General features: G+C 56.8%; 1 protein-coding gene across 4 annotated transcripts in view; it reads right to left on the reverse strand.

Moving 5' to 3' along the window:
* Nucleotides 1–3,008: 3,008 nt before the first annotated feature.
* The window catches only part of Begain (brain enriched guanylate kinase associated), a 35,193-nt gene continuing 14,368 nt past the window's right edge, over nucleotides 3,009–23,833 (reverse strand). For all 4 annotated transcript variants that reach the window (XM_052738964.1, XM_052738966.1, XM_052738968.1 and 1 more), the window contains 5 exons: nucleotides 10,028–10,189; nucleotides 8,797–8,863; nucleotides 8,150–8,257; nucleotides 6,509–6,592; nucleotides 3,009–5,387 (listed from right to left, as the gene is read on the reverse strand). In XM_052738964.1, coding sequence (XP_052594924.1) covers nucleotides 3,927–5,387; nucleotides 6,509–6,592; nucleotides 8,150–8,257; nucleotides 8,797–8,863; nucleotides 10,028–10,189 — 1,882 coding nt within the window. In that variant the 3' untranslated portion in view covers nucleotides 3,009–3,926. The remainder of the gene's footprint in view (nucleotides 5,388–6,508; nucleotides 6,593–8,149; nucleotides 8,258–8,796; nucleotides 8,864–10,027; nucleotides 10,190–23,833) is intronic.

The raw sequence follows: 23,833 nt of genomic DNA on the forward strand, positions 1-23,833 counted from the left end.
GGCCCAGCCTCTCCCAGTGCCCTCCCCAGCCTCCTCCAGCCTCTCCCAGTGCCCTCCCCAGCCTCCTCCAGCCTCTCCCAGTGCCCCATCCCCCACAGCTGCCATCCCAAGGTCTCTCCCTACCCCGGGGTATCTTCTGATTACTGTCCCTACCGCAGGGTTGGCATCACCACTGACTGGCTCTGGTCGTCAGGATTTTCCAGGAGGGCTTCCCTGTCTACCTCAGTGCCCAGCCCCCTTCTGCCCATGGAGCCCTGGTCAAACTCTGGGCCTGCCCCCCGATGCTGTGGGATTTGGCTTCTCTGAACCTCTGCTTTCTCAGGTCCACAGTGGGCCTGTAGGGACAACGAGGGTAGAGGAAAGAGTTCTACAGACTGTCGCCCTGTTGGTATTACCAGGACAGACAGACACCGTTTGCATCTTCCATGCTCTGACTCAGGTCCAGGGGACCAGTCAGGGGTCTCGGGGAGTCCCATTGTGGTTGTTTCCTGGTGCCATCCCTAGCATTTGGTTTGTCCCCGTAGGAGCTGGTGCCCGGTGATTGCGGACAGGAGGGCAGGTGTGTGTCCCCTGCTTCCTCTGCTTTCTTCAAATGTCTTCCTCCAAAGAACGTTCAGGAAGATTGACTTTGATCCCAGCTGAGGTGTCGGGAGTTCACCATTTGCAATTTAAAAATAGGAAAGCTAAATTTGGAAAGCACAGAGCAGGATGAACCTGGAGTGTGGGTTCTCCCTCCACCCACCCTCCTGGGCCCAACTCACCCCAGCCCGCTTTTGCATCTGCACCCTGCAACATCAGATCAGAGGTACCCTGGGAGGAAAGCAGCCCTGTCTAGAGATGCCTCCACAGGCTGTATCTGCTGCTGGCTCGTTCACCGAGTCAGGTTGTGACTGTCATCTGAGTGGCACTAGCATGCAGCCCCCCACAGCGCGTGGCCATGACCCCCAGTGGCCTACTGAGGAGGCCTCTGTTCCAAGGCCAAGAGGCATGCTGGGACCACCCATCCGTGAAGCCTGTACCCTTGACACATTTTACTGCCTCCCCAAATGACTCTCTATATTCCCCCAACCCAGCTGGACTCCATACAGGAGTTTGTCAACTGTCTAAGGAAAGGGCCAGTGTCCTTAGGCTACAGAAGGGGAAGTTTAGCCCCACCTCTGGTGATAGCCAGCCAATGGGAGCCTAACCACATATTGACCGCCCATTGGGACTCAAGGGGCGGGGCATGGACAGTGTGCAGGGGTTGAGCACACAGATGGGCATCATTGAAGACTAGGCAGGGTCTGAGTGGACACCAGAGAGGGTGGTCTGTGGATGAGGGGGCCCCTACCAGGGCTCACCTGGTGACATGGTTATATGGGTACTGCCAGGAGCACCTGTCCTCTGTGGTATAGGCACAGAGCATCTAGAACTGGTATATCCAGGCTGAGCCTGTCAGGAAGGCACCTGGAAGCACTGACTGTTTGGGGATGCTCTAGCTCTCATTGTCATAGGCCTTTGCTGGAGTTACCTGGTGAACGCCTATCCATTCCTCAACAGCCATATTGAGCCTCTCCTGACCCCGCCTCCCCTCTCCTCTAGAACAGGGGGAACTTGTCCTGATTTGGATTCTAAGAGGCCCTTGAAGCTCTGAGCCTTGTGCTACATCTGCCTCCCTCCCTCCCAGTCTCTTATTGGCAGAGCCAGCATGGGGCTGGATAGGTGGCTGTAGCACAGAGGACAGGAGGAAAGCATCAAACCCAATTCAGGGGAGTGCCGTGGGCCAGAGTGATACACAGCCCTGGGGGCCTGCTGAGACTGCAATATTCAGTACTGTGAGAACAGGATACCCCGTGCTCTGACTGGTGCCAGCTTTGACGGCTAAGGCAGAGCTGCAGGGCATGGAGCTGGGATGAAGTAGTTCTCAACAGGAGAGGCCGGAGTGTCCACAGGAAGCAGATGGAAAGCCCTTCTCTTCTGCAGGAAGCTGCCGCCATCCTAGGCTTTGTAGAAAACCCACAATGCACTTTCAAGGGTTGAATGAACGTGTGTCAGATAACCAGGCACACAAAGAAACAGGGTAACATGAACAGGAAGCAGAGACAGATACACGGAATCTATGTGGTAAAAGTGCCAGACCCCAACTTTGAAATGGCCACTGGCTTTACAGAAATAAGGGGTGAGCTTGAAAGAAACTCTGGGGAACAGGAAACCGGATGAGGACACTGAGCATCTCTACCACCCAAACAGCACCTGGACATGGCAGTAATTGGCAGCTGGAATGGAAACTCAGTGGCTCTGTTTGGCAGTTGAGCAGACATAGGAGTGCGTGAGCTAGAAGGTGAGCTGTGTAGACCCCTGTAGGGTGAGTCAAAAGGAGAGACACACAGCAGTGCTACCAGAGGACAGAGGTGGAGGCTCTGCCATAGTTGGATGGCAGTCCCAGAGGGACAGAGGGGAAATGGGCAGAAGATTTTTAAAAAATGACATGAGGTTTCCTGGAACTGATGAACCCCACACAGTGACACCCTAGGGAAACCACAGCCAAGCCAAAGAGAAGCCCATGTCCAGCTGGAGGGAGAGACACAACCTAAACAGGAGTTCCACATTCTTCCCAGAAGCCAGGAGTTGAGGGACGCAGAGATTGCTAGTGGCATCAGGCCGTTGCCGGAACTGAGGCATTTCAGAAGAGTAAGAATGGACCTTGTCACCAGGAGACCCACTCCAGCTGAAGGCAACACTGGAGGGGCTGCCTCGGAGAAGGGAGCTGTCTAGGGTAGCAGGGAGGAAAGGAGAGTGCAGGGGACAGCCTCAGGGGGCACTGAAATGCTGAGCCAGCCAGGTGGCCAGGCAACCTGAACACTAGGTGAAAGCTTGGATGCTGAGCCTGGGAGGCTGCCAGGCCAGGAAGGGGCCTACCCTGATAGATTGAAAGGGACTGTCGAGGGACACCAGGTCCCTGCTTCTGGTTAACGGGTTAACGCCAGGAAAACAAAAACGAGCAAAAAAAAAAAACAACCCCATGAACCTGAATTCTTTCCATTGCTGTGCTTTATTAGGGAATGCGAAATACAGTACTAATTGACGGCATGCATCACAAATCACAGTTGCACAAAGCGGTAGGGGGTGCCGAGTGGGGTGGGGGTGGGAGGAGCCTCATATCTGAGGTAGAGTCAGGTGGTATAGGGAGGGGGTGGGGAACAAGCACCGGCTGTTCTGGGGGTGTCCCTGGCCCCTCTTGGGCCCACAGGCCGGGCCATGGAAGAGCTCAGGGTGGATCAGGGCAGAGTGCTGACTGCACTGTGAGGCGGGTGCGGGTGCGACTGTGAGACGGGTGCGGGTGTGTAGGACAATTTCTGCGCCCTAAGTGGCTTTAGTTCCCCTTCTCAGCGGACAGAACATCATGGATCCCTTGCTACTGGCTTTCTAGCTTCTCCCCACTTGTAGAGACTGGTCCCCCAAGGGCCCCCGCCTCCCCTTCCCTGGGGCAAGCCCCACGCACCCTCGCTGGAAATGAAGGAGCTTCATGTGGGGAATGCCAAGGCTGCCATCCAGAAGCTGGAGGCAAGTGCTTGAAGAAACACCCTTTTCCCTACAAAAATAGTTTCACTTACAAAATGGGGAATGCTCACTTCAGGGGAGGGCGCAGTGTTTTCTGGGTAGAGGTTGTAGCAGAGGCTGGGGTGAACAAGACGAAAGCAGAGAGGGTTGCTTTTTCAGGTTTTACTGGGGTGTTTGTAAGGGGTGTCAGGAGGAACTAGAGTTCCTTAGCAGGGGTTGGGCACGTGGGGGCTGACTACTCCCTCTATGGGGCAGTAGGGGTTGGGCACGTGGGGGCTGGCTACTCCCTCTATGGGGCAGCAGGGGGTCGGGCACGTGGGGGCTGACTACTCCCTCTATGGGGCAGGGTAAGGTGGGGGCCCCTGACTGCAGCCTGCTGGTGGCAGTCAGTTGAGCAGGGTACCGTAGAGCTGGGCCTTAGTGAGACTGTCCTTACGGCTCAGCCCAGAGCCTCCAGTCCTGGGGAAGCCCTGCTGGGGGCTAAGACGGGTGGGAGGGTGCATTTCAGGAGAGGCCTCCATGGAGCTGGGCTCCAAGGAATCCCTGGAACCTTGCTCAGGCTCCGGGCTGCTGCCAGCCCCACACAGCTGCATCCGGAGCCTATTCCTATCCCTACCCCTACCCCTATCTCTCTCACCGGTTGCATAGCCAGCGAGAGGGTCAACTGAACGGTTGGGTCTGAGGCTCAGATCCCCACCGGCTCGGAGGAAGCAGGGCTCAGCCAGATGACCCTGGGAGAGGTCATCGCCCTCCGAGAAACTATCGCCTTTGTAGGAGGCATAGAGGGGGCTGGCACGGCCCTCAGCACTATTGCCCGGGCTGCCGCCGCCAGCTGCACCGCCTCCGCCAAGGTCGCCGCCGCCGCGACCGCTGCCGCGACCGCCTCGGCCATCGCGACCATCGCGACCATCGCGGCCGCCGCCGCCGCCGCCGCCGCGGTAGAAACGTTCTGAGAAGGGCGAGTCGCGGCCTCCGTTGCCCGCCTGGTAGGGGTAGGCGCCGACATCCTCCACGTTCAGAGGTCGCCACTGGCCTCGCATGTCCTCTCCGACAAGCCGGTCACCGCTTGGCTTGGCCCGCAGGCTCCACAGATTCGGAGGCATCAGAGCCTGCTGGGGACTTGGCGAGGTCGGGAAGCGGTAGGACTCGGCCTGGTACGGAGACACTGTCCGAGCATAGCCTGGGGCTACCTGGCCCTCGAGCGGGGAGGCCAGGGTAGCCGAGGCCGAGGCCGGGGCGAAGCGAGGGCTGCTCCCATAGGCGGCACCAGGTGGCTTGCGGTTGAAGAGCTCATCGCGGCTGTTTAGGTAGATGGCCTGCTGCGAGGCGGTCAGCGTGCTGGCCTGCCCGTGCTCCTTCTCCTCGGACGTGGCGCTGAAGCTGGAGTAGGAGCTGGACGTGGGCAGCGAGGCCGCGTAACCCGGGTAGGCATCGCGGCGGCGGAAGGCCTCAGGGTAGGCCGCCGCGCCGGCCTCCTCCTCCTCTGCCGCGCTGTCGATGGAATTCTGCGCCCGCAGATAGCCCACGTCGGCCACCGGTGTCTCCACGCTGGGGCGGCGGTCATGCTGGTGCTCTTCAGGGCAGTAGAGAGCCGCGTCGCTGCAGTAGAGGTCTTCCTTGTACGGGGGTCGTTGGCCTGACTTCTCCTCCACTCCTTCGCAGAAGCTCAGGTCGCAGGCAGAGGCATCCGACAGGTGCGAGGACAGACTTCCAGGGTCTGGCTTCTCCAGCACCTTGGCCAGGATGCACGGGGGCACGCAATCAGCGTAGGCCTGATGGCACAGCGGAGAGCTGCAGCCATGCTTCTCCATATGCAGGCTCACACACTGCTGGAATTCCAAGGGCAGCTGGAAAGGGCATGGAGGAGAGGAGAGGAGAGGAGAAACAGGTCATAGTCAGCAAAGCGGATCAGCCCTGGCCCCGAGGCCAGGGCCACACCCGCATCACCAACAGACAGACAGACAGACAGACGATAGCCCCCACCCCCAGGTGTCTCACATTACAGTGGGAGCCAACTTAACCCCCAAGGACAAAGATGTCCTCAGCACCTGGGGTTCCCCATCACCTCTACCCACCCACCCTACTCCAATGGGCCTAGCAGAGACTGGCTAAGCTACTGTCCGGCGCCCTTCCTGGGTCCTGCCTAGTGAGGGGTGACTTGTTCTTGCTGGCCCACAGTGTCTGTGCCCCTACCCCCCACCCCTGTGGGCTGCTGAATGAAACAGATGCCAGTGCCAGGTGCCAAAGGTTTCCAGGAGTGCCTGGTGGCAGGTGGTGGTGGTGGTGGTGGTGGTGGTGGTGGTGGTGGTGGTGGTGGTGGTGGTGGTGGTGGTGGTGGTGAGGAGGTATCCTGCTACTGTTTGATCTATTTTGTGAGTGTTGCAGGTTTGGCCAGGCCCGGGGAAAGGTGACATGGGCATGAGTCTGGGTAGAAGATCTTTTGTGCATGTGGGCCAGGAGGGATAGTCTGGCCAGGATGGTCACAGATAGGCAGGATGGGCTCTGTCTAGTCCAGTTTTGGTACCAGGCAGCCTAGGGCTGACTCTGTGTCTGACTCTGTGCTGACTCTGCTACTAGCTCACTCTGTGTGCCTTCAATGAAGCCTGTCTTTGATGTCTGTTTCTTGTCTCCAGTTATGGGCTTACCTCTAATTGTGCAGCCCCCAAAGGAAACAGGTGTGTAACCCAAGTGGGTTAGGGTGGCCCTGGGAAGTGTAGTGTGCGTGCGTGTGTGTGTGTGTGTGTGTGTGTGTGTGTGTGTGCGTGTGTGTGTGTGTGTGTGTGTCGGTGGGGGGGGGCACCTTTCACCATCAGGAAGCCAGGACCCAGGTGCATGAGGGACGAGGGTTCAGGCTCACCGGGTAGCTTCTTCTTGGAGGGTGGGGAGAGGCTTCGGGGTGGGGTGGCCCAAAAGGAGCCGGGTGGTCCTGGGACGGGGCGGGCCTGGTTGTGGGGAGGGGACACATTACCTCAGACAACTTATGGACCCTGCAGTGGTTCTGGCTGCACTGCAGCAGCTGGGCCGCTAGATTGCAGTCCTTCCTATAGTGCTCCTGGAAGACAAGAGAAGGCGTTTGGCGCAGCCACCCTGGCCAGCGCCCAGTGCCAACAGGGCGATGGGGGGGGGGCAGAGCGGGCAGGGCAGCTGGTTCTGGCCAGTTCCTGTCCAGGCTCCACATTCTCGCTGCAGGCAAGGGCCTGTTTTGACCTGCTGGTGTGCGGAAGATGCCCTGTCAACATGGGACCCTCCACAGGCTGGGACAGCCACAGGTGGGCTCCCGTCGGCCCCGAGCTCCCAGAGGTTGGCTGACGGGTCCACCCAGTCTGGGTTTCCTGTTCCTCTAGCTCCTGGAATCCCTCCAAAGATGACTTGGTGGGAGTGCTGGGCACAAGTCAGGGACAGGGATGAACCTCAGCCCTCCCACCCTCGTCCCCCACTTGTGCTCAACCCCACTTCATGGTATTGCCTGGCCTTGGGGCTAATTGCCAGGCTGGGCCAGGATCAGGGTAGATGTTTGACTGTCCCCTGAGCTGAAAACAGATGGAAACGGTAGGAACGAGGGTGCTTTCACCTTTGGAAATAAACCTCTGCTGCATGTGCCTATGCTGGGCTGTTCCTTCCTGCTCTCCAGAAGCCACAGCTGTCCTAGGACCTACCTGCATTGCCCAGAGGGCCCAGGACTACTGCCACCGCCTCACTCAACCAGGACCAGAGTCCTGAGCTACCCTCTCCCATCGCACCTCTGCACCGGACTTGCATGGGGGAGGGAAAGTGGGTCTTGCAGCCCCTCTCAATTCCTCCCTGAACTTCCTAGGAACAGAGTTGAAAGTCATCCCCCATGAGACCCCACAGCAGCTGTCATGGGAACCAGAAGGCTGTGGGCACTGCCCAGCCAGCCCAGATCAGCCACAGTGAGTAGGGGATGCCTCTCTGAGAGGCAGGTGACCTTGGACAGAGATGCACACTACAGTCAGGCTCTCTGCTTGAGCTGTCTGTGCTTTGGACCTCCCTGCCCTACTCTGGGAAGGGCCCAGGCCACCTGGCCACTGAGGGCTTAGTCTTCAAATCCTTCCTAAACTAACAGAAACTGTCACACTTAGCTGGGCACTTGGCACTTCTAGCAGGCCACTCAGACTGTTGCACTGTCTACTTTCCCCACATGGACTTAAAAATCCACAAGGGCAGCCATTTTTCTTTCCTGGGTCTGTCTGTGTTGGTCAGACCATAATCTCAGAACCTCGTATGATCTTGTGGCAAGGAGCACAGGCTAGTTAGTGTGTCCACAGTCAGCCCAGAGGGGACAGTGGGAGGTGGCTGGCTATCTCATGGGGCCCCTTTGGATATCCACACAGCTGTGAAGTCGAAAGTCTTGTGTGGGTGGGATGGATGGCCTCCTGTAACCCATCTTCAGTCCTTCCATCAGGGAGACTGTCCTTTCCCAGTTACTCTGGGCACTTCCCCAGGTCCTCACTGCCCTGTCCCCCCGCCTTGTTCGGAGCCAGGCTGGAGTTCCTCTGAATCAGGCCCTGCCTGCTGAAGCTTCCCCCCGGGAAGCCCCCCGAACACGCCTGCCACATCCCTCCAGGAGCCAAATGCACACGGCACTCACGTTGTCCTCCGACAGCTTGTCAATCGTCACCTTGGCGTCCAGCAGGTGGCTGTTGAGGGCGACAATCTCGTGGTTCATCGCACGCTTCTCTTCCTCATAGTGTTGGCCCTGGTAATAGGGACAGAGGAAGGAGTGGTCAGTGGTTAGTGCCAAAGTCCAGCAACAGCTGTTGATGACAAGGTGCTCAAAAAAGCCAATGGTGTAGGAGTTAAGATCACAGACTAACCCGGGTTTAATCCCCATCCCACCAAGGATAAACTGGATTAGCCTAGGTTAGTCCTTCCACCGGGCCTCAGTTACCTGCTCCTGATGTCCTGCTTTTGAGGTGCAGAGTATGGCTTGCCCTGTCATCTCACTCAATGAATTGGGAAAGTGATGCTCAGCATGGCCCAGCCCCTACCTGTCCTGCCCCTTCTCGTCTCAGCTTGAAGACAGGCAGGTATTGAACACCTGTCACTGAACAAGAACAAGCAGGAACCTGATCCTAATATAGGGGAGGTCCAGAACCCCACAGTCATTGTCTGTGCTGCCTGCACAGGCTCGGCATCCCTGGACCCCACCTCATTTTTATCAGGACAGCACCTCCCACTCCAGGGAACAAGCCACAAGGGGCTACTCAGTGAGGACAGTGTGTGTTGGGGCCTCACCATCCGGTACAGCTTATCCTCCAGCTCTTGGTTGATGCGCTGCAGTGCCAGGTAGTTGCTCTGAATCCTGCAGCAGGAGGCAACAGGGTCACGACTTGCAAGGCCTGACCTTCTCACAACCCCAGCAACCTCACAACCATCATGCTTAACATGGCTGTCAGGCACCCAAGCTTGTCCCACCAGCTCTACCTGATTCAATGTCTGTGCTTAAGATCTGATCCAAGCTAACTTCTGTCAGGGCTTCTCCTAGGCCATGGTCAAAGCCACATTGTTCTGCCCCCACACAGTAGGGCTCCTTGCAGAGAGGAGGGAGGCCTATGTGCACAAGAGCCTGTCAGAGCTATACTCAGGTCTTGGAAGCTGGCGGGGTGGTTTACAGGTCAACTGCACACTAGAAGGAGACACATGTATGTGTGGCCCTGGGATGAGTGCCAGTGACCAAAAAGACATGGCCCCACCCAGAAAAGCAGGAGGACATGGAGCAATATGCTTTGGGCTTCTATTGCTGGTGGCTGTGGGACTAGGCATGGTGGCCATGTGTCCTCTAGACAACCTCTGCAGTTTTATTGCTGTCTTGCCAATGGGAAAGGGACACAAAAAGATGCTTAATGCAGTTAAGTGGCAGAGCTGGGACTTTAACCAAGGTTTGGCTGCACTGCCCAAGCTTGGCTTCCACATGGCTTGGTGGTGGCGTTCAAAAGCCCAGAAGAATGGGGCCATTTGAAGAGGGACAAACTGCCCTCAGGACAGTGCCAGCTGCTTCTCTAGGTATTTAAAACAAACTCCGCCAACAGCAGCCTGCATCCTCTTTGTATTTCTAAGATGGGGATACCCACAATAGGGTTTAGAAAAATAAATGCCAGAAGGCAAATATTTTAAGACTCTGATCCTCCTCTCAATGTATCCTGAGTCCCCAAGCCACTCAAGATACAGCTTCGATATTCAAGTTCATCTCAGGGGCTTTTGTGGCCAGTGGGGTGGGGTCTGGAAGTGTCCCCTCCTGGGCCGCTGCTGGCTCATCCAACGTCAGAGCAGGGCATGCATGAGGGGGTGAGAAGCCAGGCCTGGAAGAGGGCACTGGAAGAGCCTGCCAACGGCATCAGCGGGCCACAGGTTCAAGTCCTAGGTAGGCTGCTCTGCTCTACGTTCTGCCCACTGGGCCAAACATCCCCAGAGCGGGCACTGTGATGATCGAGCTCCTCCCCGCTGCCCATCATAGCCCCATCCTTACTTGCGCAGTCTCTCCGTAACCTTGTCCAGCTCCTCCTGGGCCCGCCGCAGCTCAATCTCCAGGTAGTGGCGTGTGGAGCCGAACTCCGACTCCAGCTTCTCCAGCCTGTGCGTGGTGTAGGACAGCCGCTTACGCAGCTCGCCCTTCTGCTCCTGCAGGGCACTGCAAGACACCAGGCAGTTGACCAGGCCGGGGCACTCAGGGGAAACTGAGACCACATTGGCCAGCCAGGCATGCTGAGTGTGTGCACTCAGGCATACCCCCCCCCCGCCTCTCCCCATGGCGGCTGTACCAGCAATCATGTCCCTTCAGGGTTTCAGGATTCTGTGTTGCCCCCCCGGGTGTTCACACTCCATCCCACCTGGGCCCCAATACCCAAGAGGGTAACTTGTAGTAGACTTGCTGTAGGTAGAGGGCAGGAGGGAAGCTCAGAAGCCATGTTGGAAACCTGGGGGCAGGGGGTGGCAGGTGCTGTGAGCCCCAACTGTGACTATATGTGCTGTGGGACTTACATTCAAGGGACTCTCCTCCCCCCCACCCCGACTCAAAACCCAGTGAGGGGTGTGGAGGACAGGCAGACACCATTAGAAGTGTCTTCAACCCTGTGAGTAAGCTACACGTGTCACAGGCACACTCCCAGCCACCAACCCCCGTTAAGCATTCCTGGATTTCTGCCCAGGTCTAAGGAAAAGGGGTACATCCTCCTGAGAGTCAGTGCCCAAAAAAGAATCCAAAGTAGCAAGGGAAACCCAAAGACAAGGCCTTGCTGCCCACACAGGCGCGGCTGCCAGGTGTTCTGCTGCCTCGCCCAGCTGTCTCTATGCTGCTCTCCTCCAGGCAGCCCGCCCAGCTGCACCAGCCCACTCCAAGCAGGCCCTTCCTTCCTTGTGGGGTGGCACGCTTCCTGGAGTACCGACTTCATCCAAAACAGAGTTGCAGTGGGCAGCAGCAGTCCTGGAGGTTGGGAACTCCTGGCAGGGGCTCCTGGCCACAGCCTATGGGAGGAGGCTATGCCCTTGGGAAGAAGTGAGAGCATTGTCCATCTGCTGGGGTAGCCCCCTCAGCACGAATCCTCACTCTCCTCCAGCCTCCAGGCCGAGCTCTTGGGAAGCTGTACCTGTAGCATGTTAGGCCTTTGCACTCGGTCCTGACCTTTTCTAGGGCCTATGAGGTAGCCTGCCCCTCGTGCCTACAGCCACCGATCTCTACTCAGTTTGGACCCTGCCCACACTGGTAAGCCCAAGCCAGAGTCACTACATTGTTCCTCTCCCCTGCCTTGGGAGCCCACAGGAATAGGAAAGGAGCTCCATGGTGCATTCGGTAGTCTTCTAGACATGGGGTGATTCACTGGTCCACCAGCACTTCCTGCCCCTGCCCCTCTCAACCATCACAGCCACCTACCCTTCCAGGACAATTGTTGGCCAACAGAGCCCCAGCTGCTACATCTCCAGCCTGCTTGCTCCAGGGGGCTACATCACCCAGGCCCCTGGCCCAGACACACATCGTCAGTCAGTCATTGCATGGTGTCCCCATGGCATTTCTTCCCTTGCGTCTGGCACCATCCTACCTGCAGGCCTTTGCCTGGCCTTGCCGCTGCACCTTGGGTCATGTTCAAGGCTCATGCTCCCACCAGCCACACCCAGCACCTTCCTGGGCTCCACCCGACAGTCTGTGTCCCACTGCTTCCAGCCTGCCTTCTGGACCCAACAGTCTGGAGAAGGCCATGGCAACTCCTCCTTGTCCCTCCCTCATACCTGGCCACACCCTGGGGTCAGAAGCTCTGGAGGGAGGCCCCGGTGGTTACTTGGGTGTTGCAAACATCTCTGTCCAGTGTCCTTTGCTCCCACAAACTAACTGGATTCCTCCCAGGGCCTCAGTTTCCACACCCATAAAGCAGAATGGCATATCCACATACGGGGAGCACAGTTGTCACTCACACCTATGCTGGCACAATGGGGTGGGATGGGAGTGGGAGCTGCCAGGCCACTGGGAGATTAGGGTAAGCTGTAGGCTCCTGGGCTCCTCAGGGGTGGGGATATGGCTGGCTAGGTGAGCAGCTGGGTCAGCGTTTCCTGGCACCCAGACACAGCCTCTTCTTCTCTTTTGGGGGCAGGTGTTATTTCAACTTTACAAGTTACAGTCCATCAAGTTGTCAAGAGGAGCCATGGAAACAGCCCCTTAACATCTGCACAGGGGAGGGGGACCGAGGAATTGAGCAGCCAGAGCCCCACCCTCCCCAGCAGTGAGGGGAGGACCCTGGTGAGTGAAGGACAGCTGCAGTGTGCTATGTCTTGGTCCTCTCTTCCACTGGAAGCCTAGACAGGCATTGGTGTGCCCACCCCATGGTTTCAAGAGGGGCTTGAGGGGGCTTCTTTCCTTCTATGAGGCCTCTCTGCCACTCACAGGAGTCCAAAGATGGAGCGGGGCTGTAGGGACAATGTATTGTGAGCCAAGAGACCCTCTTCTGAGCCTATCTGTCACAGGGAGCTGGACGCAGACATGGGACACAAGTTCTGGGACAGACAAAGAGACACCAAGAAGTGAGGGTGTAGAGGTGGAGACAACAGGTGTGTTACCTCCCAGAGCGAGCGAGGGAGAGGACCTGGCCAGGCGGCCCTGTAGGACTCGGGGCTGCCTGAGTAATGAGGGCACCCAGGGGCTGTGCAGCCCATGGGTGAAGAGAACAGAGCTACTCAGGACATGTGGGGGGCTCAGGGTGGGGTTGCAGCCCCCAGCTGAGGCCAAGAGGGGAGGATTGTTGAGGGGCAGCTGTGTGCATCTGACAGCCCTTGTGGTAGCTGCAGAGGCTCTGAGCTCTTTGGTGGAACCGAGTCTCACTGTGGTAGGGTTCTTTGGTCACTGGCTGGGTTTATTTTGGGGGTTCTGTTCCCACCCACAGGTCTGCATCCTCTATCTTAGCCTCAGGTATGTTGTAGGGAGACAGTGCATACCCCCCACCCCTGACCCTGGCTCTGGATCTGTCAAGTGCATGTCCTGTCCTGGGGCTTGGCTCCTTGTCTATATGACTTTCTTCTCAGAGAGGCAAGGAGGGACAGGTGACTCCTCTCTGCAGGGAGGCCACATTGGCTGATGTATAAAGAGAGCTACATCAGTGTTCTGCAGGTTGTGGGATCTGTGATGCTAAGGGTCTCTTCATCCTTTGCTGGGACCCTGCTCATCTACCCTTGCCTGTGGCTAGGGTGGGCTGGACAGTGGGTGGGTATAATAAAGGACACAGGCCTGCCTCAGCCCTGCTCTGGTGCCGTCCTGCTGGAGGACAGTACCACACATGCGTGCCTGCCATAGGGCCATGGCCTGCCTGGAACCTTTGTGGTCAGGCCTGACACATGGACTTGAGGGAACATGTGTGCACGCATGCTCAGGGCAGCGGTACTGTCAAGCAGCCACTGAGGTGGGCCAGTAACACCCACAAGAGCGCCTGGCTGGCCCGGAAAGCTTTCAGGGAGGGCTTCAGGACAAGGCAGATGTGCCAAGAGCTGCGTACTCCCATTGAAAAGACTTGCTGCACAGACCATCACAGAAGAAGAGAAATGTTTGTTTGTTACACCTGGGTGGTGGAATGCTGGGTAACTAGAAAAAAAATGTATACTTTTCTGGATTTGTCATCTTTTCTACAGATGAAAAATCAGAAGAAAAAAAATTTACTTAGGATCAAATTTTGTCACTGGAAAAACATTCCCATAAGCATCAGTGATGGGCCAGGGGGTGGGGTGGGGGCTCTCAGCCCTTCACATGGCAGCCACTCCCACGGCTGTAGCGGGTAGAACAAGCTAGGCTGTCTCCCTTCCTGGTTTGGCCAAGACCAGCAGCGGCCACCCTATCCTCGAAGCCCTTGCTGACAAATTTTCACTTAACAGCCCCTTGTGGGGACCTCAGCTGGGGTACCTCAGTACTAGATGAACTCCGGGACCTGGAGGGAAACTGGGGTCCAGGGAGGGGCTAGGTGTACCTGGGCCAAGAGGGGGTGCTAGGTGGGGTTCCGTCACTTACAGGACATTTATGACGCACCACCGAGTGTCTGTTTTTGTTCTGAGCCAGGCAACGCACGGAAACTGTCAGTGTAGTGTTTGGTATAGGGACCGTCTTTCAGACGTGTGGAAAACGGGCTCCAGGGAGGTTGTACCACAGTCCCAGGATTGCCAGGCTAGTCTCAGGGCTGAGATGGGAGCTAGCTCACTGCCCCCTTCTTGTGCCCCATTCAGGAGAGAAAAAGAGACAGAAGGAAGCTGAGCCTGCTGAGGAAAGGTGTGGGCTGTGCCCACCTCCAGCAGCGCCGGTGACTGCCCTATCCTGATCAATGAGCCCCCGGGATACCTATGAGCAGACGATGCCTGGCACTGGGTGCCTCTTCGGAAGAGACAGGGTGGGGGGCCTGTCACGCACTGCTTCCCAGCTTGCCTGGAGCCCATTTCCTCCCTCCTAGGCATGGAAGCAATCCTTTCCCCTACGGAGTGGATCTGCTGACACACATGTCTGTCTTCCTCTCCCAGGAAATGCCTGACAAACAAGCTCCAAGGGACCCTGGGGACCAGCAAGGGTCCTCGAAGGTACAGGAGGCACAGGGCACTGAGTGAACAGCAGGTATAGACCAGAGCCTGCCTCTCACAGCAAACAAGCAGGGGGCCGCCATCACTCACCTTAGATGCAGACAACCACAGGCACCTGTGGAGCCTGGAGGCTGCCTGTGCTCGCTCCAGCATGCCCAGGCAAGAAGGAAGGTTCCAGCCCCACTTTCGGACTCTATACACATGTAGCTGAGGGCTCTTAAGCTAGCCAGGCCATCCCTTTCCTCTGCATTCCTCCCTAAGTCTCATCAGCCACTGCCCTCCCTCCTGCTCGCCATGCTGTCCCTCACACCCTTTCTTGGGAAGCTCAGAAGAGCATGGAGTTGGGAGGCCAGGGTGGCCATGTAGGTCTGAGACCTGTGCACTCTTGCACTCAAAGGTAGATAGGCTGGTAACTTAACCATCCAGGGGAGCGGCACATCTGTCCTCCCTCCCCTTTCTCGGGAAGCTCAGCTTGACACCTCTCCTGCCTCTGGGACACCTGTCCTGCAGGAGACTCAGACTCATGCTTGCCTGGTGATACCCGCTGGTCCACATGGTGATGAGGTGGGCTGGGCTCTTGGTCACTGCTCCAGGATCAGGGGAGGGCCAGGGGTTGCTCTGGCCTGGTGTCACTGACGTTCTGAGGGGCCCTGTAGAATGCCGGGGCTCAGCCGGTCTTGCTCTCCAGCACGGCTCAGCCTGGCCCCGCAGTCATGCTCCAACAACGCCAAATTGCTTGTCATTCTCCACATGCTGCAAGCACTTTCTCATCTTGGTGACTTTGTCCCCATGTCCCCTCTGCCAGGACCTTGCTCTGCCTTCCCCAGTTTAACTCTTGCCCACCTGAAGGCCTAGCTGCCCCCCCTCTCCACTGAGAGGCCAACAGCTGCTCCCCTGGATGGTTAAGTTACCAGTCTATCTACCTTTGAGTGCAAGAGTGCACAGGTCTCAGACCTACATGGCCACCCTGGCCTCCCAACTCCATGCTCTTCTGGCAACCGGATGACTGATTTCTAAACCTAAGCAGATCACACCCTGCCCTGGCCCCTATACCTAGACTCTCACCTCCTGGGCCACCATTCCCCCATCCTCTGCCTGTGTGTGCCTTGGAGCTCCTGACTGCTCTCCTGCCTCCTCAGGGCCTGGGAAATTCTCTTAGGAGGGTTTCCACCTGCACGCCACTTCCTCTGGCAACCTGCTTAGTCTTAGTACTGAGTGGACAGGTGTGGTGATCTGGCTGGGCACCTGCTCACTAAGCCTACAGAGCTATCTCAGGTATCAGCACCCAGCCAGGCTGGGAGGCACATGGCAGTCTGCTGCTGCAGAAGCAAGGCCAGGCATGCCCACCGGGGCTGAGTTCATCTTTTCAACTAGCCTAGAATGCTCATCTTCAAAGCTGTTGCCAAGGGTCACTTCTATCTACTAAAACTGCCTGAGAGACCTAACCTGTCCTCTCCTGAGGCTCGAGTTAGCTCCTGGGGGCCCATGTGCCCAGTGGTAGGAACTTCTCTATCCCGTGGGCCACCAATCCTTCCATGGACCTGCCAGAGCAACCTATCCTCAGCACCTCAGGCTTCTGGGCAGAGTGTCTTCTGCTGGTGATACCGTCACGGGCTCTAGACTGTGCTGCCTTATGCCTGCTAGCTACATTTCTGCACGTCTTCAGAGTCTGTTGCTCTTTGGTCACTGCCTGGATGATTCTACCCTTCATGCCTGTGGCTGCCTTTCCCCAAGGGCAGGTGAGCCAGGAGCAGCACTCAATGACTCAACACTCCTGCCCAGGTGCTTCCATCCACCTTTTTCATCATCATCATCTTCTCAGATCTCTCCTCCCCTCCCCCACTTTCCAGCTGGGGAAACAGGTGCAGCGTAGGAAGGGTCAGGCCTGTCCAGGCCACAGGCCTTGGCTGGGCTCAGCTCTGTGCTGTCTTTCTTCCCCCGAGTGGAGAGGCCAGATGCTAGCATAAGTCTCGGCTCTGTGCTGCCATTATGTTCACTAAGGTGTCACCAAACAAACGGCTCCTGCGGAAAGGTCGTGCATGCCTCTGTGACTTCCCGTTGGTTGGCATGTGCTACGGAACAGGACTATTACAGGTGGTTCTGTCTGGAAGGGGGTTGCCTCTAGGGAACACAGGTATGCACACTGGGCACCTGCCCTGATTTTACCTCCAGAGCCCATGGCTAGGCAGTTCAGGCTGACATGGTCCCTCCGTCACTCCCTCCTCCTGGGGCAGTGATCAGGAACTACCGCAGAAAAAATCGGCTCCTCATCTCATCTTATCAGGCAGCTGCAGCCCTGCCCCACCACCCTCCTCTGCCAAGAGAGCTATGTGCCGGGAGTCGGACACCGTGTCCTGGAGAGCCCTTGGGGTGGGTAGAGCTAGATGCCCAGAGACACAGGGCCTATGTACACACAGCTCCCTGCCCCCCAGGGACATCCCCCTTCTCTGTTCCTACACTCCTCCTCCAGGCTTCCCTGATGCCCCATACCCCCAACCAGAGGACAGGAGGTTCCCACCTGGACTCAGCCCCTAAAAGAGGACTGACCTGGAGTCCTGTCACCACTGCCCTCAAGTCTCTACCCTCTTCTTCCTCCTCCCACCACCTACAGCATGGAGCACAGGAAGCTGTCCAAGGGAACCTCCACAGATGTCACCGCCATGTACCACCTACCCACATGTGCCTGACACCTGTGCTATGCGCCTGGGACAACCCTCTGGGCCCTGCCTGCTCTCTGCCAGCTCCAGCAACCCCCTCCTTTCTAAATCAGTGAGCCCCTCCTTCTAGATCATTCTCTCCAGCAGTCCAGTAGGTGGCTTCTTTTCACACTTCAGTAACCACCTTCTCTGATCTCCAGGCACTGCCCGTTCTGCTGCCGGAAATGCAGAAATGCAGTCTGTCCCTGCTGTCTGTCTCTATGTCCCCACCACTGAATGGCGCCTGTCACTCCCTTCTTGTCCCTTGCCTGGCATCTGGCTGGCTACCCCTTTCCAGCGTCCTCTGAGAGTGCTCCTCATGCCTGCTCCCTATCAGCAGCCGCTCTCCTCCCCTGGGTGCACACGCTCACATTAATCCCCAGTAGCAAAAATCACGGGCTGTCACAGTCCCCGGTGCATCTGATTCCAGGTGGCCCCATTGCACTGCCTCACCTGTCTGCAGGGCTCACAGGAAGCTCTTGACGGACAGCCTCTCCTGTGTCTGGGGAGTCCTGGACATTCCCCACCCTCCCATTGGCCCTGCCTACAGGATGGGCCCCCTTCTTCCTGTGCCCTTCAATGCTGCCCTCCCTGCCTTGGATCCTAGTCTTGAATGGGCCACCCTGCGCTGGGGAGGTCACAAGCTGTGCTGGGGTTGGGCTATACCTGTGCTGGGGTCCGGAAGTGGTGTGGAGCCTGGATCAGCCAGGGAAAGGCACAGGCTTCAGGGGTGCCTCTGCATTAGAGAGCTGGAAGTGGTATGTTTGGGCTATCCCGAGGGGGTAGAGTTGGAACAGGAGCCTGGCGGAGGTTAAGCAGAGGAGCTACACAGGCCCCAGGAGCATCTACAGCCCCCAGCTTCATTGGGGCTCCTGTCTCTCCTGCCTGGCCCTCTCATCCCTGCCCCCACCCCACAGGCTGTCTCCCACACTAAGACAGGGTCAGCATGCAGGGCAGGACGGCAGATGGATGCCCTCAAAGTGACCCTCATTGTCAACAGTATCTCCTCAGGGGCTCCCAAATGTCCCCTGGGTGCCATGTCCCTCAGAGCCCAGGTAAAGGAGCTGCAGAGCCACCAAGGCACAAAGCTGGCGTGAGGACAAACCTTGAGACCCCTCACCACTATCAACATACACAGGCAAACTCACTAGTGGAAGGAGGCTGTCTCTGGCGCGCCTTAGTCTCCCTATCTGAAACAAAAGCCCATGGAACCACTTGTGACTACCATGGCTTCCCTCTAGAAGCTTGCTCTATGGCCCCTGAGCCTTCCTCCACCCCTGCTGTGGGTTCATGAGGCCTCCCGACACCTGCTCCCCTGTGGGCAGAATGCCTATTGGCGGGTGGAGGGCTACCTGGATCACTGTGGGGTGTGTATGGAGCAGGTGACCCCTGCCCAGCTCGGAAAGTCCTGAACTCACAGCTGTTTTCTTTTTCAAGGTTTAAAAGATTTATTTTTTTGAGTATTTTGCTTGTATGTTTGTCTGTGCTTCAAGTGTGTGCCTGCTACCCCTAGAAGTCAGAAGAGGGTGTTGGAGCCTCTAGAATTGGACTTATGGACAGTTCTGAGCTATTGTGTATGTGCTGGGAATCGAACCTGGGTCCTTTGCAAGAACAAATACTCTTACCTGCTGAGTAGCCCTCTAGTCCTGTGGGTGTTTTCCCGTCCAGGGTTGACAGGGTTGACACTGCAATACAGCCCTGACCTAAACCCTAGACTCTCTCCATCCTGCCTCCATCTTCCTCCTCACTATGGGAATAATGTCACTTGCTCAGTGGGTGAGGCAACATGGCTTCCGCGGGGATAATGACAGACCCTTTGAGAGGTAGGCAGCACCATTATCAGAGAATCAGAGAGGGTCAGAAGTTTATTCAAGGCCACACAGCAACTAAGTAGAGGCCTGGCCTTCAAGCTAGGTAGGTGACCCCACTTTCATAAAATGACATACTCCATGAAGGAGGCTTTGCAGAGCAGGGTCCCAGATGGGCTGTGAGGACAGGAGATTTTGAAGGGAAATACAGCAAGGAAGAAGAAAAAACCCTTAACGTGCTAGGTCCCTTTAGGATGGTTTGACCCCTCAAGGAAGAATTCAAGAGGAGGTAGTCACTCACACCTTAGTGAAAATTAGGCTTCCTCTAGTGGCATCAGATTTAGAAGTAGAGTGAGGAGCCTTGAAGAACCTCATTTAGGGAGAGACTTGGCCAGCTGGCACAGTCGAGGGGAGGGGGAGAAGTGAAGAGTAGGGGATCTAATGTGGGGAGTTACCCCCCCCACACACAAAGGGGACCCAAGCCTATGTACCCCCAAAGCTGTGCTTCCCCACAGCTGTCCCCATGATGTCTAACAGGAACTCAGACCCAGTACTTGTCATGTGACAGCTCTCTCATCAGCAGATCTGGCTTCATGGACCCTCTCGGCACCCAGAACCCACCTCTGGGTCCACATCCCAGACCCTGTCCCCCTCCCCAACCACGTGGTTCTTACCAGGCACTTGCATGGGCTATCTCCCGCCTGCCTGGAGCTCAGGCCTCTCTCCCTACTTGTTCTCAGGCTTGCAAAACTGCCCCGCCCCACAGATGCTGGCTGCCCTCCCCATTTCTGTCCCCACAGCAATTTGTGGATTTTACTTGTTTAGAAAAGGTCTCTGTCTCCGTTAACTGCCGTGTCTTTTCTATATCCTCCTTTGACGAAAATACCGTTGGTAAACAGTGGTGCTTAATAAATGTGTTCAGCTTGTGACCAATGAGCAAACTAAAGTCCAAGTGACAAGTCAGAGGGCCAAGGCCAGACCTTCAGGGCAGAGCAGATCTAGTGTATGGAAGCAGATGTGCCAAGCCAGGGGTGGGGTGGGGTGGGGTGGGGGCGGTGCTGGGGGCTGCACAAGGGGCCTGGGGAGCGGGGGTCTGGAGGCTTGGAATGAACCCTCAGCCTTGGCTTTAGGAAAGGTACACATGTGGTCCTGAGGGGGGTGCTGAGACCGGTGTAAGGCTGCCTGATAGCCACTTGTTTCTCTGGAGCCAGCGTGGTGCTCCCCACTCCCCTCACTGCTCCAGCATGGAGGACAGCCTGATCTGTGCAAGGCTGGATGAGAAGCAGGAAGGTGAGTAGATCAAGCTGTGGGCCAAATGCACTAGCAGGTGTCCGTGTGAAAATAATACCGACCTCAAGACACAGGGGTCAAGTTCAAGGAGAGGAAGGCTGTGCAGGGCACCTGAAAATCCATTAGCAGCACACAAAAGACTTCACTCGGAAAACAGGAGCAGGCTGGGCTCTGCTCAGTGGTGGAGTGCCTGCTAGCACTGTGAAGCCCCAATGCCATCCCAGCACCCCAGCCTGAGACACCAAGTCCCATCCACTCAAGGACCACAGTGGCAGGAGGCACTGGCTTGCTGGAACCAGCTGTATAGAGTTTTCACAATCCAAAGTCACACTGAATCTCTGTGAAAGTGCCTGCAGATGGCACCCAAGAGAGACATCAAAAGATAGGAATCCAGCTAGGAAAGACCCCCCCCCCATGCCCACATCTGAGGGAGGAAGGTGGTGAGGACTTGGGCGGTGGCACTGGGTACCTCTGGACCTGTTGTCCCAAGATGATCATGTGTGCCCTGGCACACACAGGACACTTGTCCATGGATGTCCACAGCAGCTCTGCTTACCTTGATCCAGTCACTAAGGAATGCCTGTGGCTCAGTGGGATGGCCAATCACTGGGCGACTCCCACAGCCATGGCACAGACGAATCCCAGATGCACAGATGGGGACCCAACTGAGACACAGTTGGAGCCGCTCAGGAATTCAAAAGCTAGGAGCCTGTATCACAAAGCCAGGGTCCTGGTAACTTTGAGGTGGGGGCTGTATTGGGGGAAGGGTCTTGGAGATTTGGGGTGGCTGGCAGTGGGTAGGTGGTCCCAGGCTTGCTCTAACTTCACAGTTAGTTCTGCAGTTGATGGCCAGCTCTGTGTTGCTTCTCTGGAGATGACCACATTCTATCACTTTAAGGACTTGCTTTGGGCAGAAGGCGTGGTCCCCAGTGAGGGAAATCTCTGGCTTGCTGAGTAACACCCCCCCTGCACCTCAGGACAGAGGAGGAACTGCAGCTCAAAGAGGCGGGGGGGGGGGGGGGGGGGGGAGGTGAGTAGGTGGGGAGGTGAGTGGGGGGGGCTGCCTAAGATGGCAGCAGAGAGAGCCCCATGGCCACCACATATCAGGCAGCTGAAATGCAGGAACATCCCAGTGCTGCAATGCCACAGAAAGTTTTACAGGCAGTTGGAGGTAGAGTGGCTGAGCAGGGATGGAGCAGCTGAGCTGGGATGGAGTAGCTGAGCAGGGATGTACAGGACTTGAGGAGGGGGAGATGCTAGGCTACAGCCAGGTGGTTAGGTCATCAATAGGTATGCCTGTGCACCTACTATGTGCCACTGGGCCCAAGGAGTCCTACTGTGTGCAAGTCCGTGCTAGGCACTGGGGCTAGTAGAAGTGAGGTCAGAGTCAAGTCTTGTTCTCAGGTTGCCCACATATGGCACTAGGAAGGAGAGGGACTTCATTCCAGGCATCTGGGACAGCCCCCTGACCTCCACTCCCCATTCCTCCTGTCTGGTATTGCTTCCTGAGCTGGGAGGTCTCTGCACTCTTGGAGGGAGTCTTGTTTAGCCTGTTACCCAGAGCCCTAGTTTAGGCATCCTAGGGATCATCCTCCAATACCTCAGGAGGCTAATGTCTCTAACCTGGTACCCGGAGCATCCTGGGCAGACCTCACTGTCCCCTATCGCTGGCCTGTGTGCCTGCTTTGGATGACTGGGTTGGGTCTCCACATCCTGTACAGGGCTAGGTTGTCAGAACCCTAGTGAAGATGGTCATTAGAGCCTCAAAGTTTGCTGTGTAGCTAACAGAGTAGGGACAAGGCTTCCTGGGCAGAGAGGACCATGGGAAAGTCAGTAATTTGCTGTGAGCTCCATGGCGGGACCAGGATGTGGGGTGAGAGGCAGGCAGAGGGGCGAAGGCAGTGAGAGCTCAGCTGCTTATCTGTTCACAAAAGGCTGCCACCAAAGAAATACTGTAAGTTAGCCATCCAGGCTCAAGCCTGGGATAGGTGGCTGGAGGAGTGGGTGGGGCCGAGGCTAGACTTACCAGAACTCAACCCAGGTCCAAAGCCCAGGCTATGGCACAGAGAAATCCACATTCTCTGCCTCAGGAGGCAGAACCAAGCTCATAGCACCTTCTGTCTGGATAACCAAGACCCCTTCGCTCAACCACAAATACCATTCCTCTTGCCTGGGACTGGGGGATTACCCCCTCTCCTCACTGGGGACAGTCTGTCTGGGCCCCTGGTGTGCTCCTGGCCCCAGACTATAGACACCCCCTCCCCCCTCCCTTAGAAGGGGCATTCATTCTGCAGTGGAGGAAACTCAAGATCCAGAGGAGGATTTGGCTAAAAATTAGATCTGTGGGACCCCAAATCCTGTGACTACCCTGAAAGAGGTCATGTGACTGGACTTCCTTAGCTTCTGGTTCTTTTGGTCCTCAGGCCCAACCCTAATGGCCAGACAGAAACCCATTGTGGCTCTCGGTATCCATACCATCAAGAAAGGAGAGTTCTGGAGGAAGCTGTTGTGAGCAGAGAGCTAGAGGGGGCCAGCAGTTGACAACAATGGACCCCTCCCCAATCCCAGGGGGTAAGACCCCTCCCACCCCAATTCCAGGAGGCATAATGAGTCCCATCTTCAAGACCCCACCCAGTCTGGAAGGTCATGTGATCCAATTCAGTCTAGGGTCCCAGGCCCTAACCACTGCTCCCAGCCCTCCCCTTTCAGTACAGGACAGGACATCTGCCTACCTATGCCCCCAATCAGGTTGATCAGACCCCAGGTTCAACACACAGACCACACTCAAGACCCTTGGTTGAGCATAAGGAGAGGGAGAGAGGAAGGAAGCTTAGGGAGTCCATCTGGTTTCTGGAAACCTCTGAATTTTTTTTCAGTCCCAGTGGGGTTGAGCAGTGTCCCCTCAAGGCCTCAGTGTGGGGGTGATGATGAGTAACAGCCAATGAGGGGCACCAGTGAGGGCCCAGGCCTGGGGAGGGAAGCCTGGGTTTGAGTCTGAGGTCATTGCAATGACCATAGACAGAAAATGGCTCTCTAGGCCTAGATGCCTCCATTTTGGGCCTGGACCATGACAGGTGGGCCTTGGCCCACTGACATCAGCTTTTGCTCTGAGGTCCCAAGAAGCTGGACCCCTCCCAGCTCAGGATATGTTGATCCCAGACCCATGATTCTCTATTCTTGTCTCCAGATACCTGGGTATCCAAGACCACTTACCAGTATTGAAGGTCAGCTGGGAAGGCCCAGCCCCTCCCCTAGAGTCAGGCCCTACCTTGGGCCAGGCCTGAGCTTAGTCAGGCCCTACCCCTCAGGGACTGATGGCCTGCTACCCAGTTCTTTCCATACTGACAATTTCGGCCTTGGACAAGGGGACCAAAAGACCCTTTAGGCCAGAGGCGAGGGCCCCGAACCCAGCACCAAAGGGCTGGACCTGATGACCACACTGCC

This window comes from Peromyscus californicus, unplaced genomic scaffold (assembly GCF_007827085.1).
Source record: "Peromyscus californicus insignis strain IS unplaced genomic scaffold, ASM782708v3 Scaffold_15__1_contigs__length_86483966, whole genome shotgun sequence".
Classification (NCBI taxonomy): domain Eukaryota; kingdom Metazoa; phylum Chordata; class Mammalia; order Rodentia; family Cricetidae; genus Peromyscus; species Peromyscus californicus.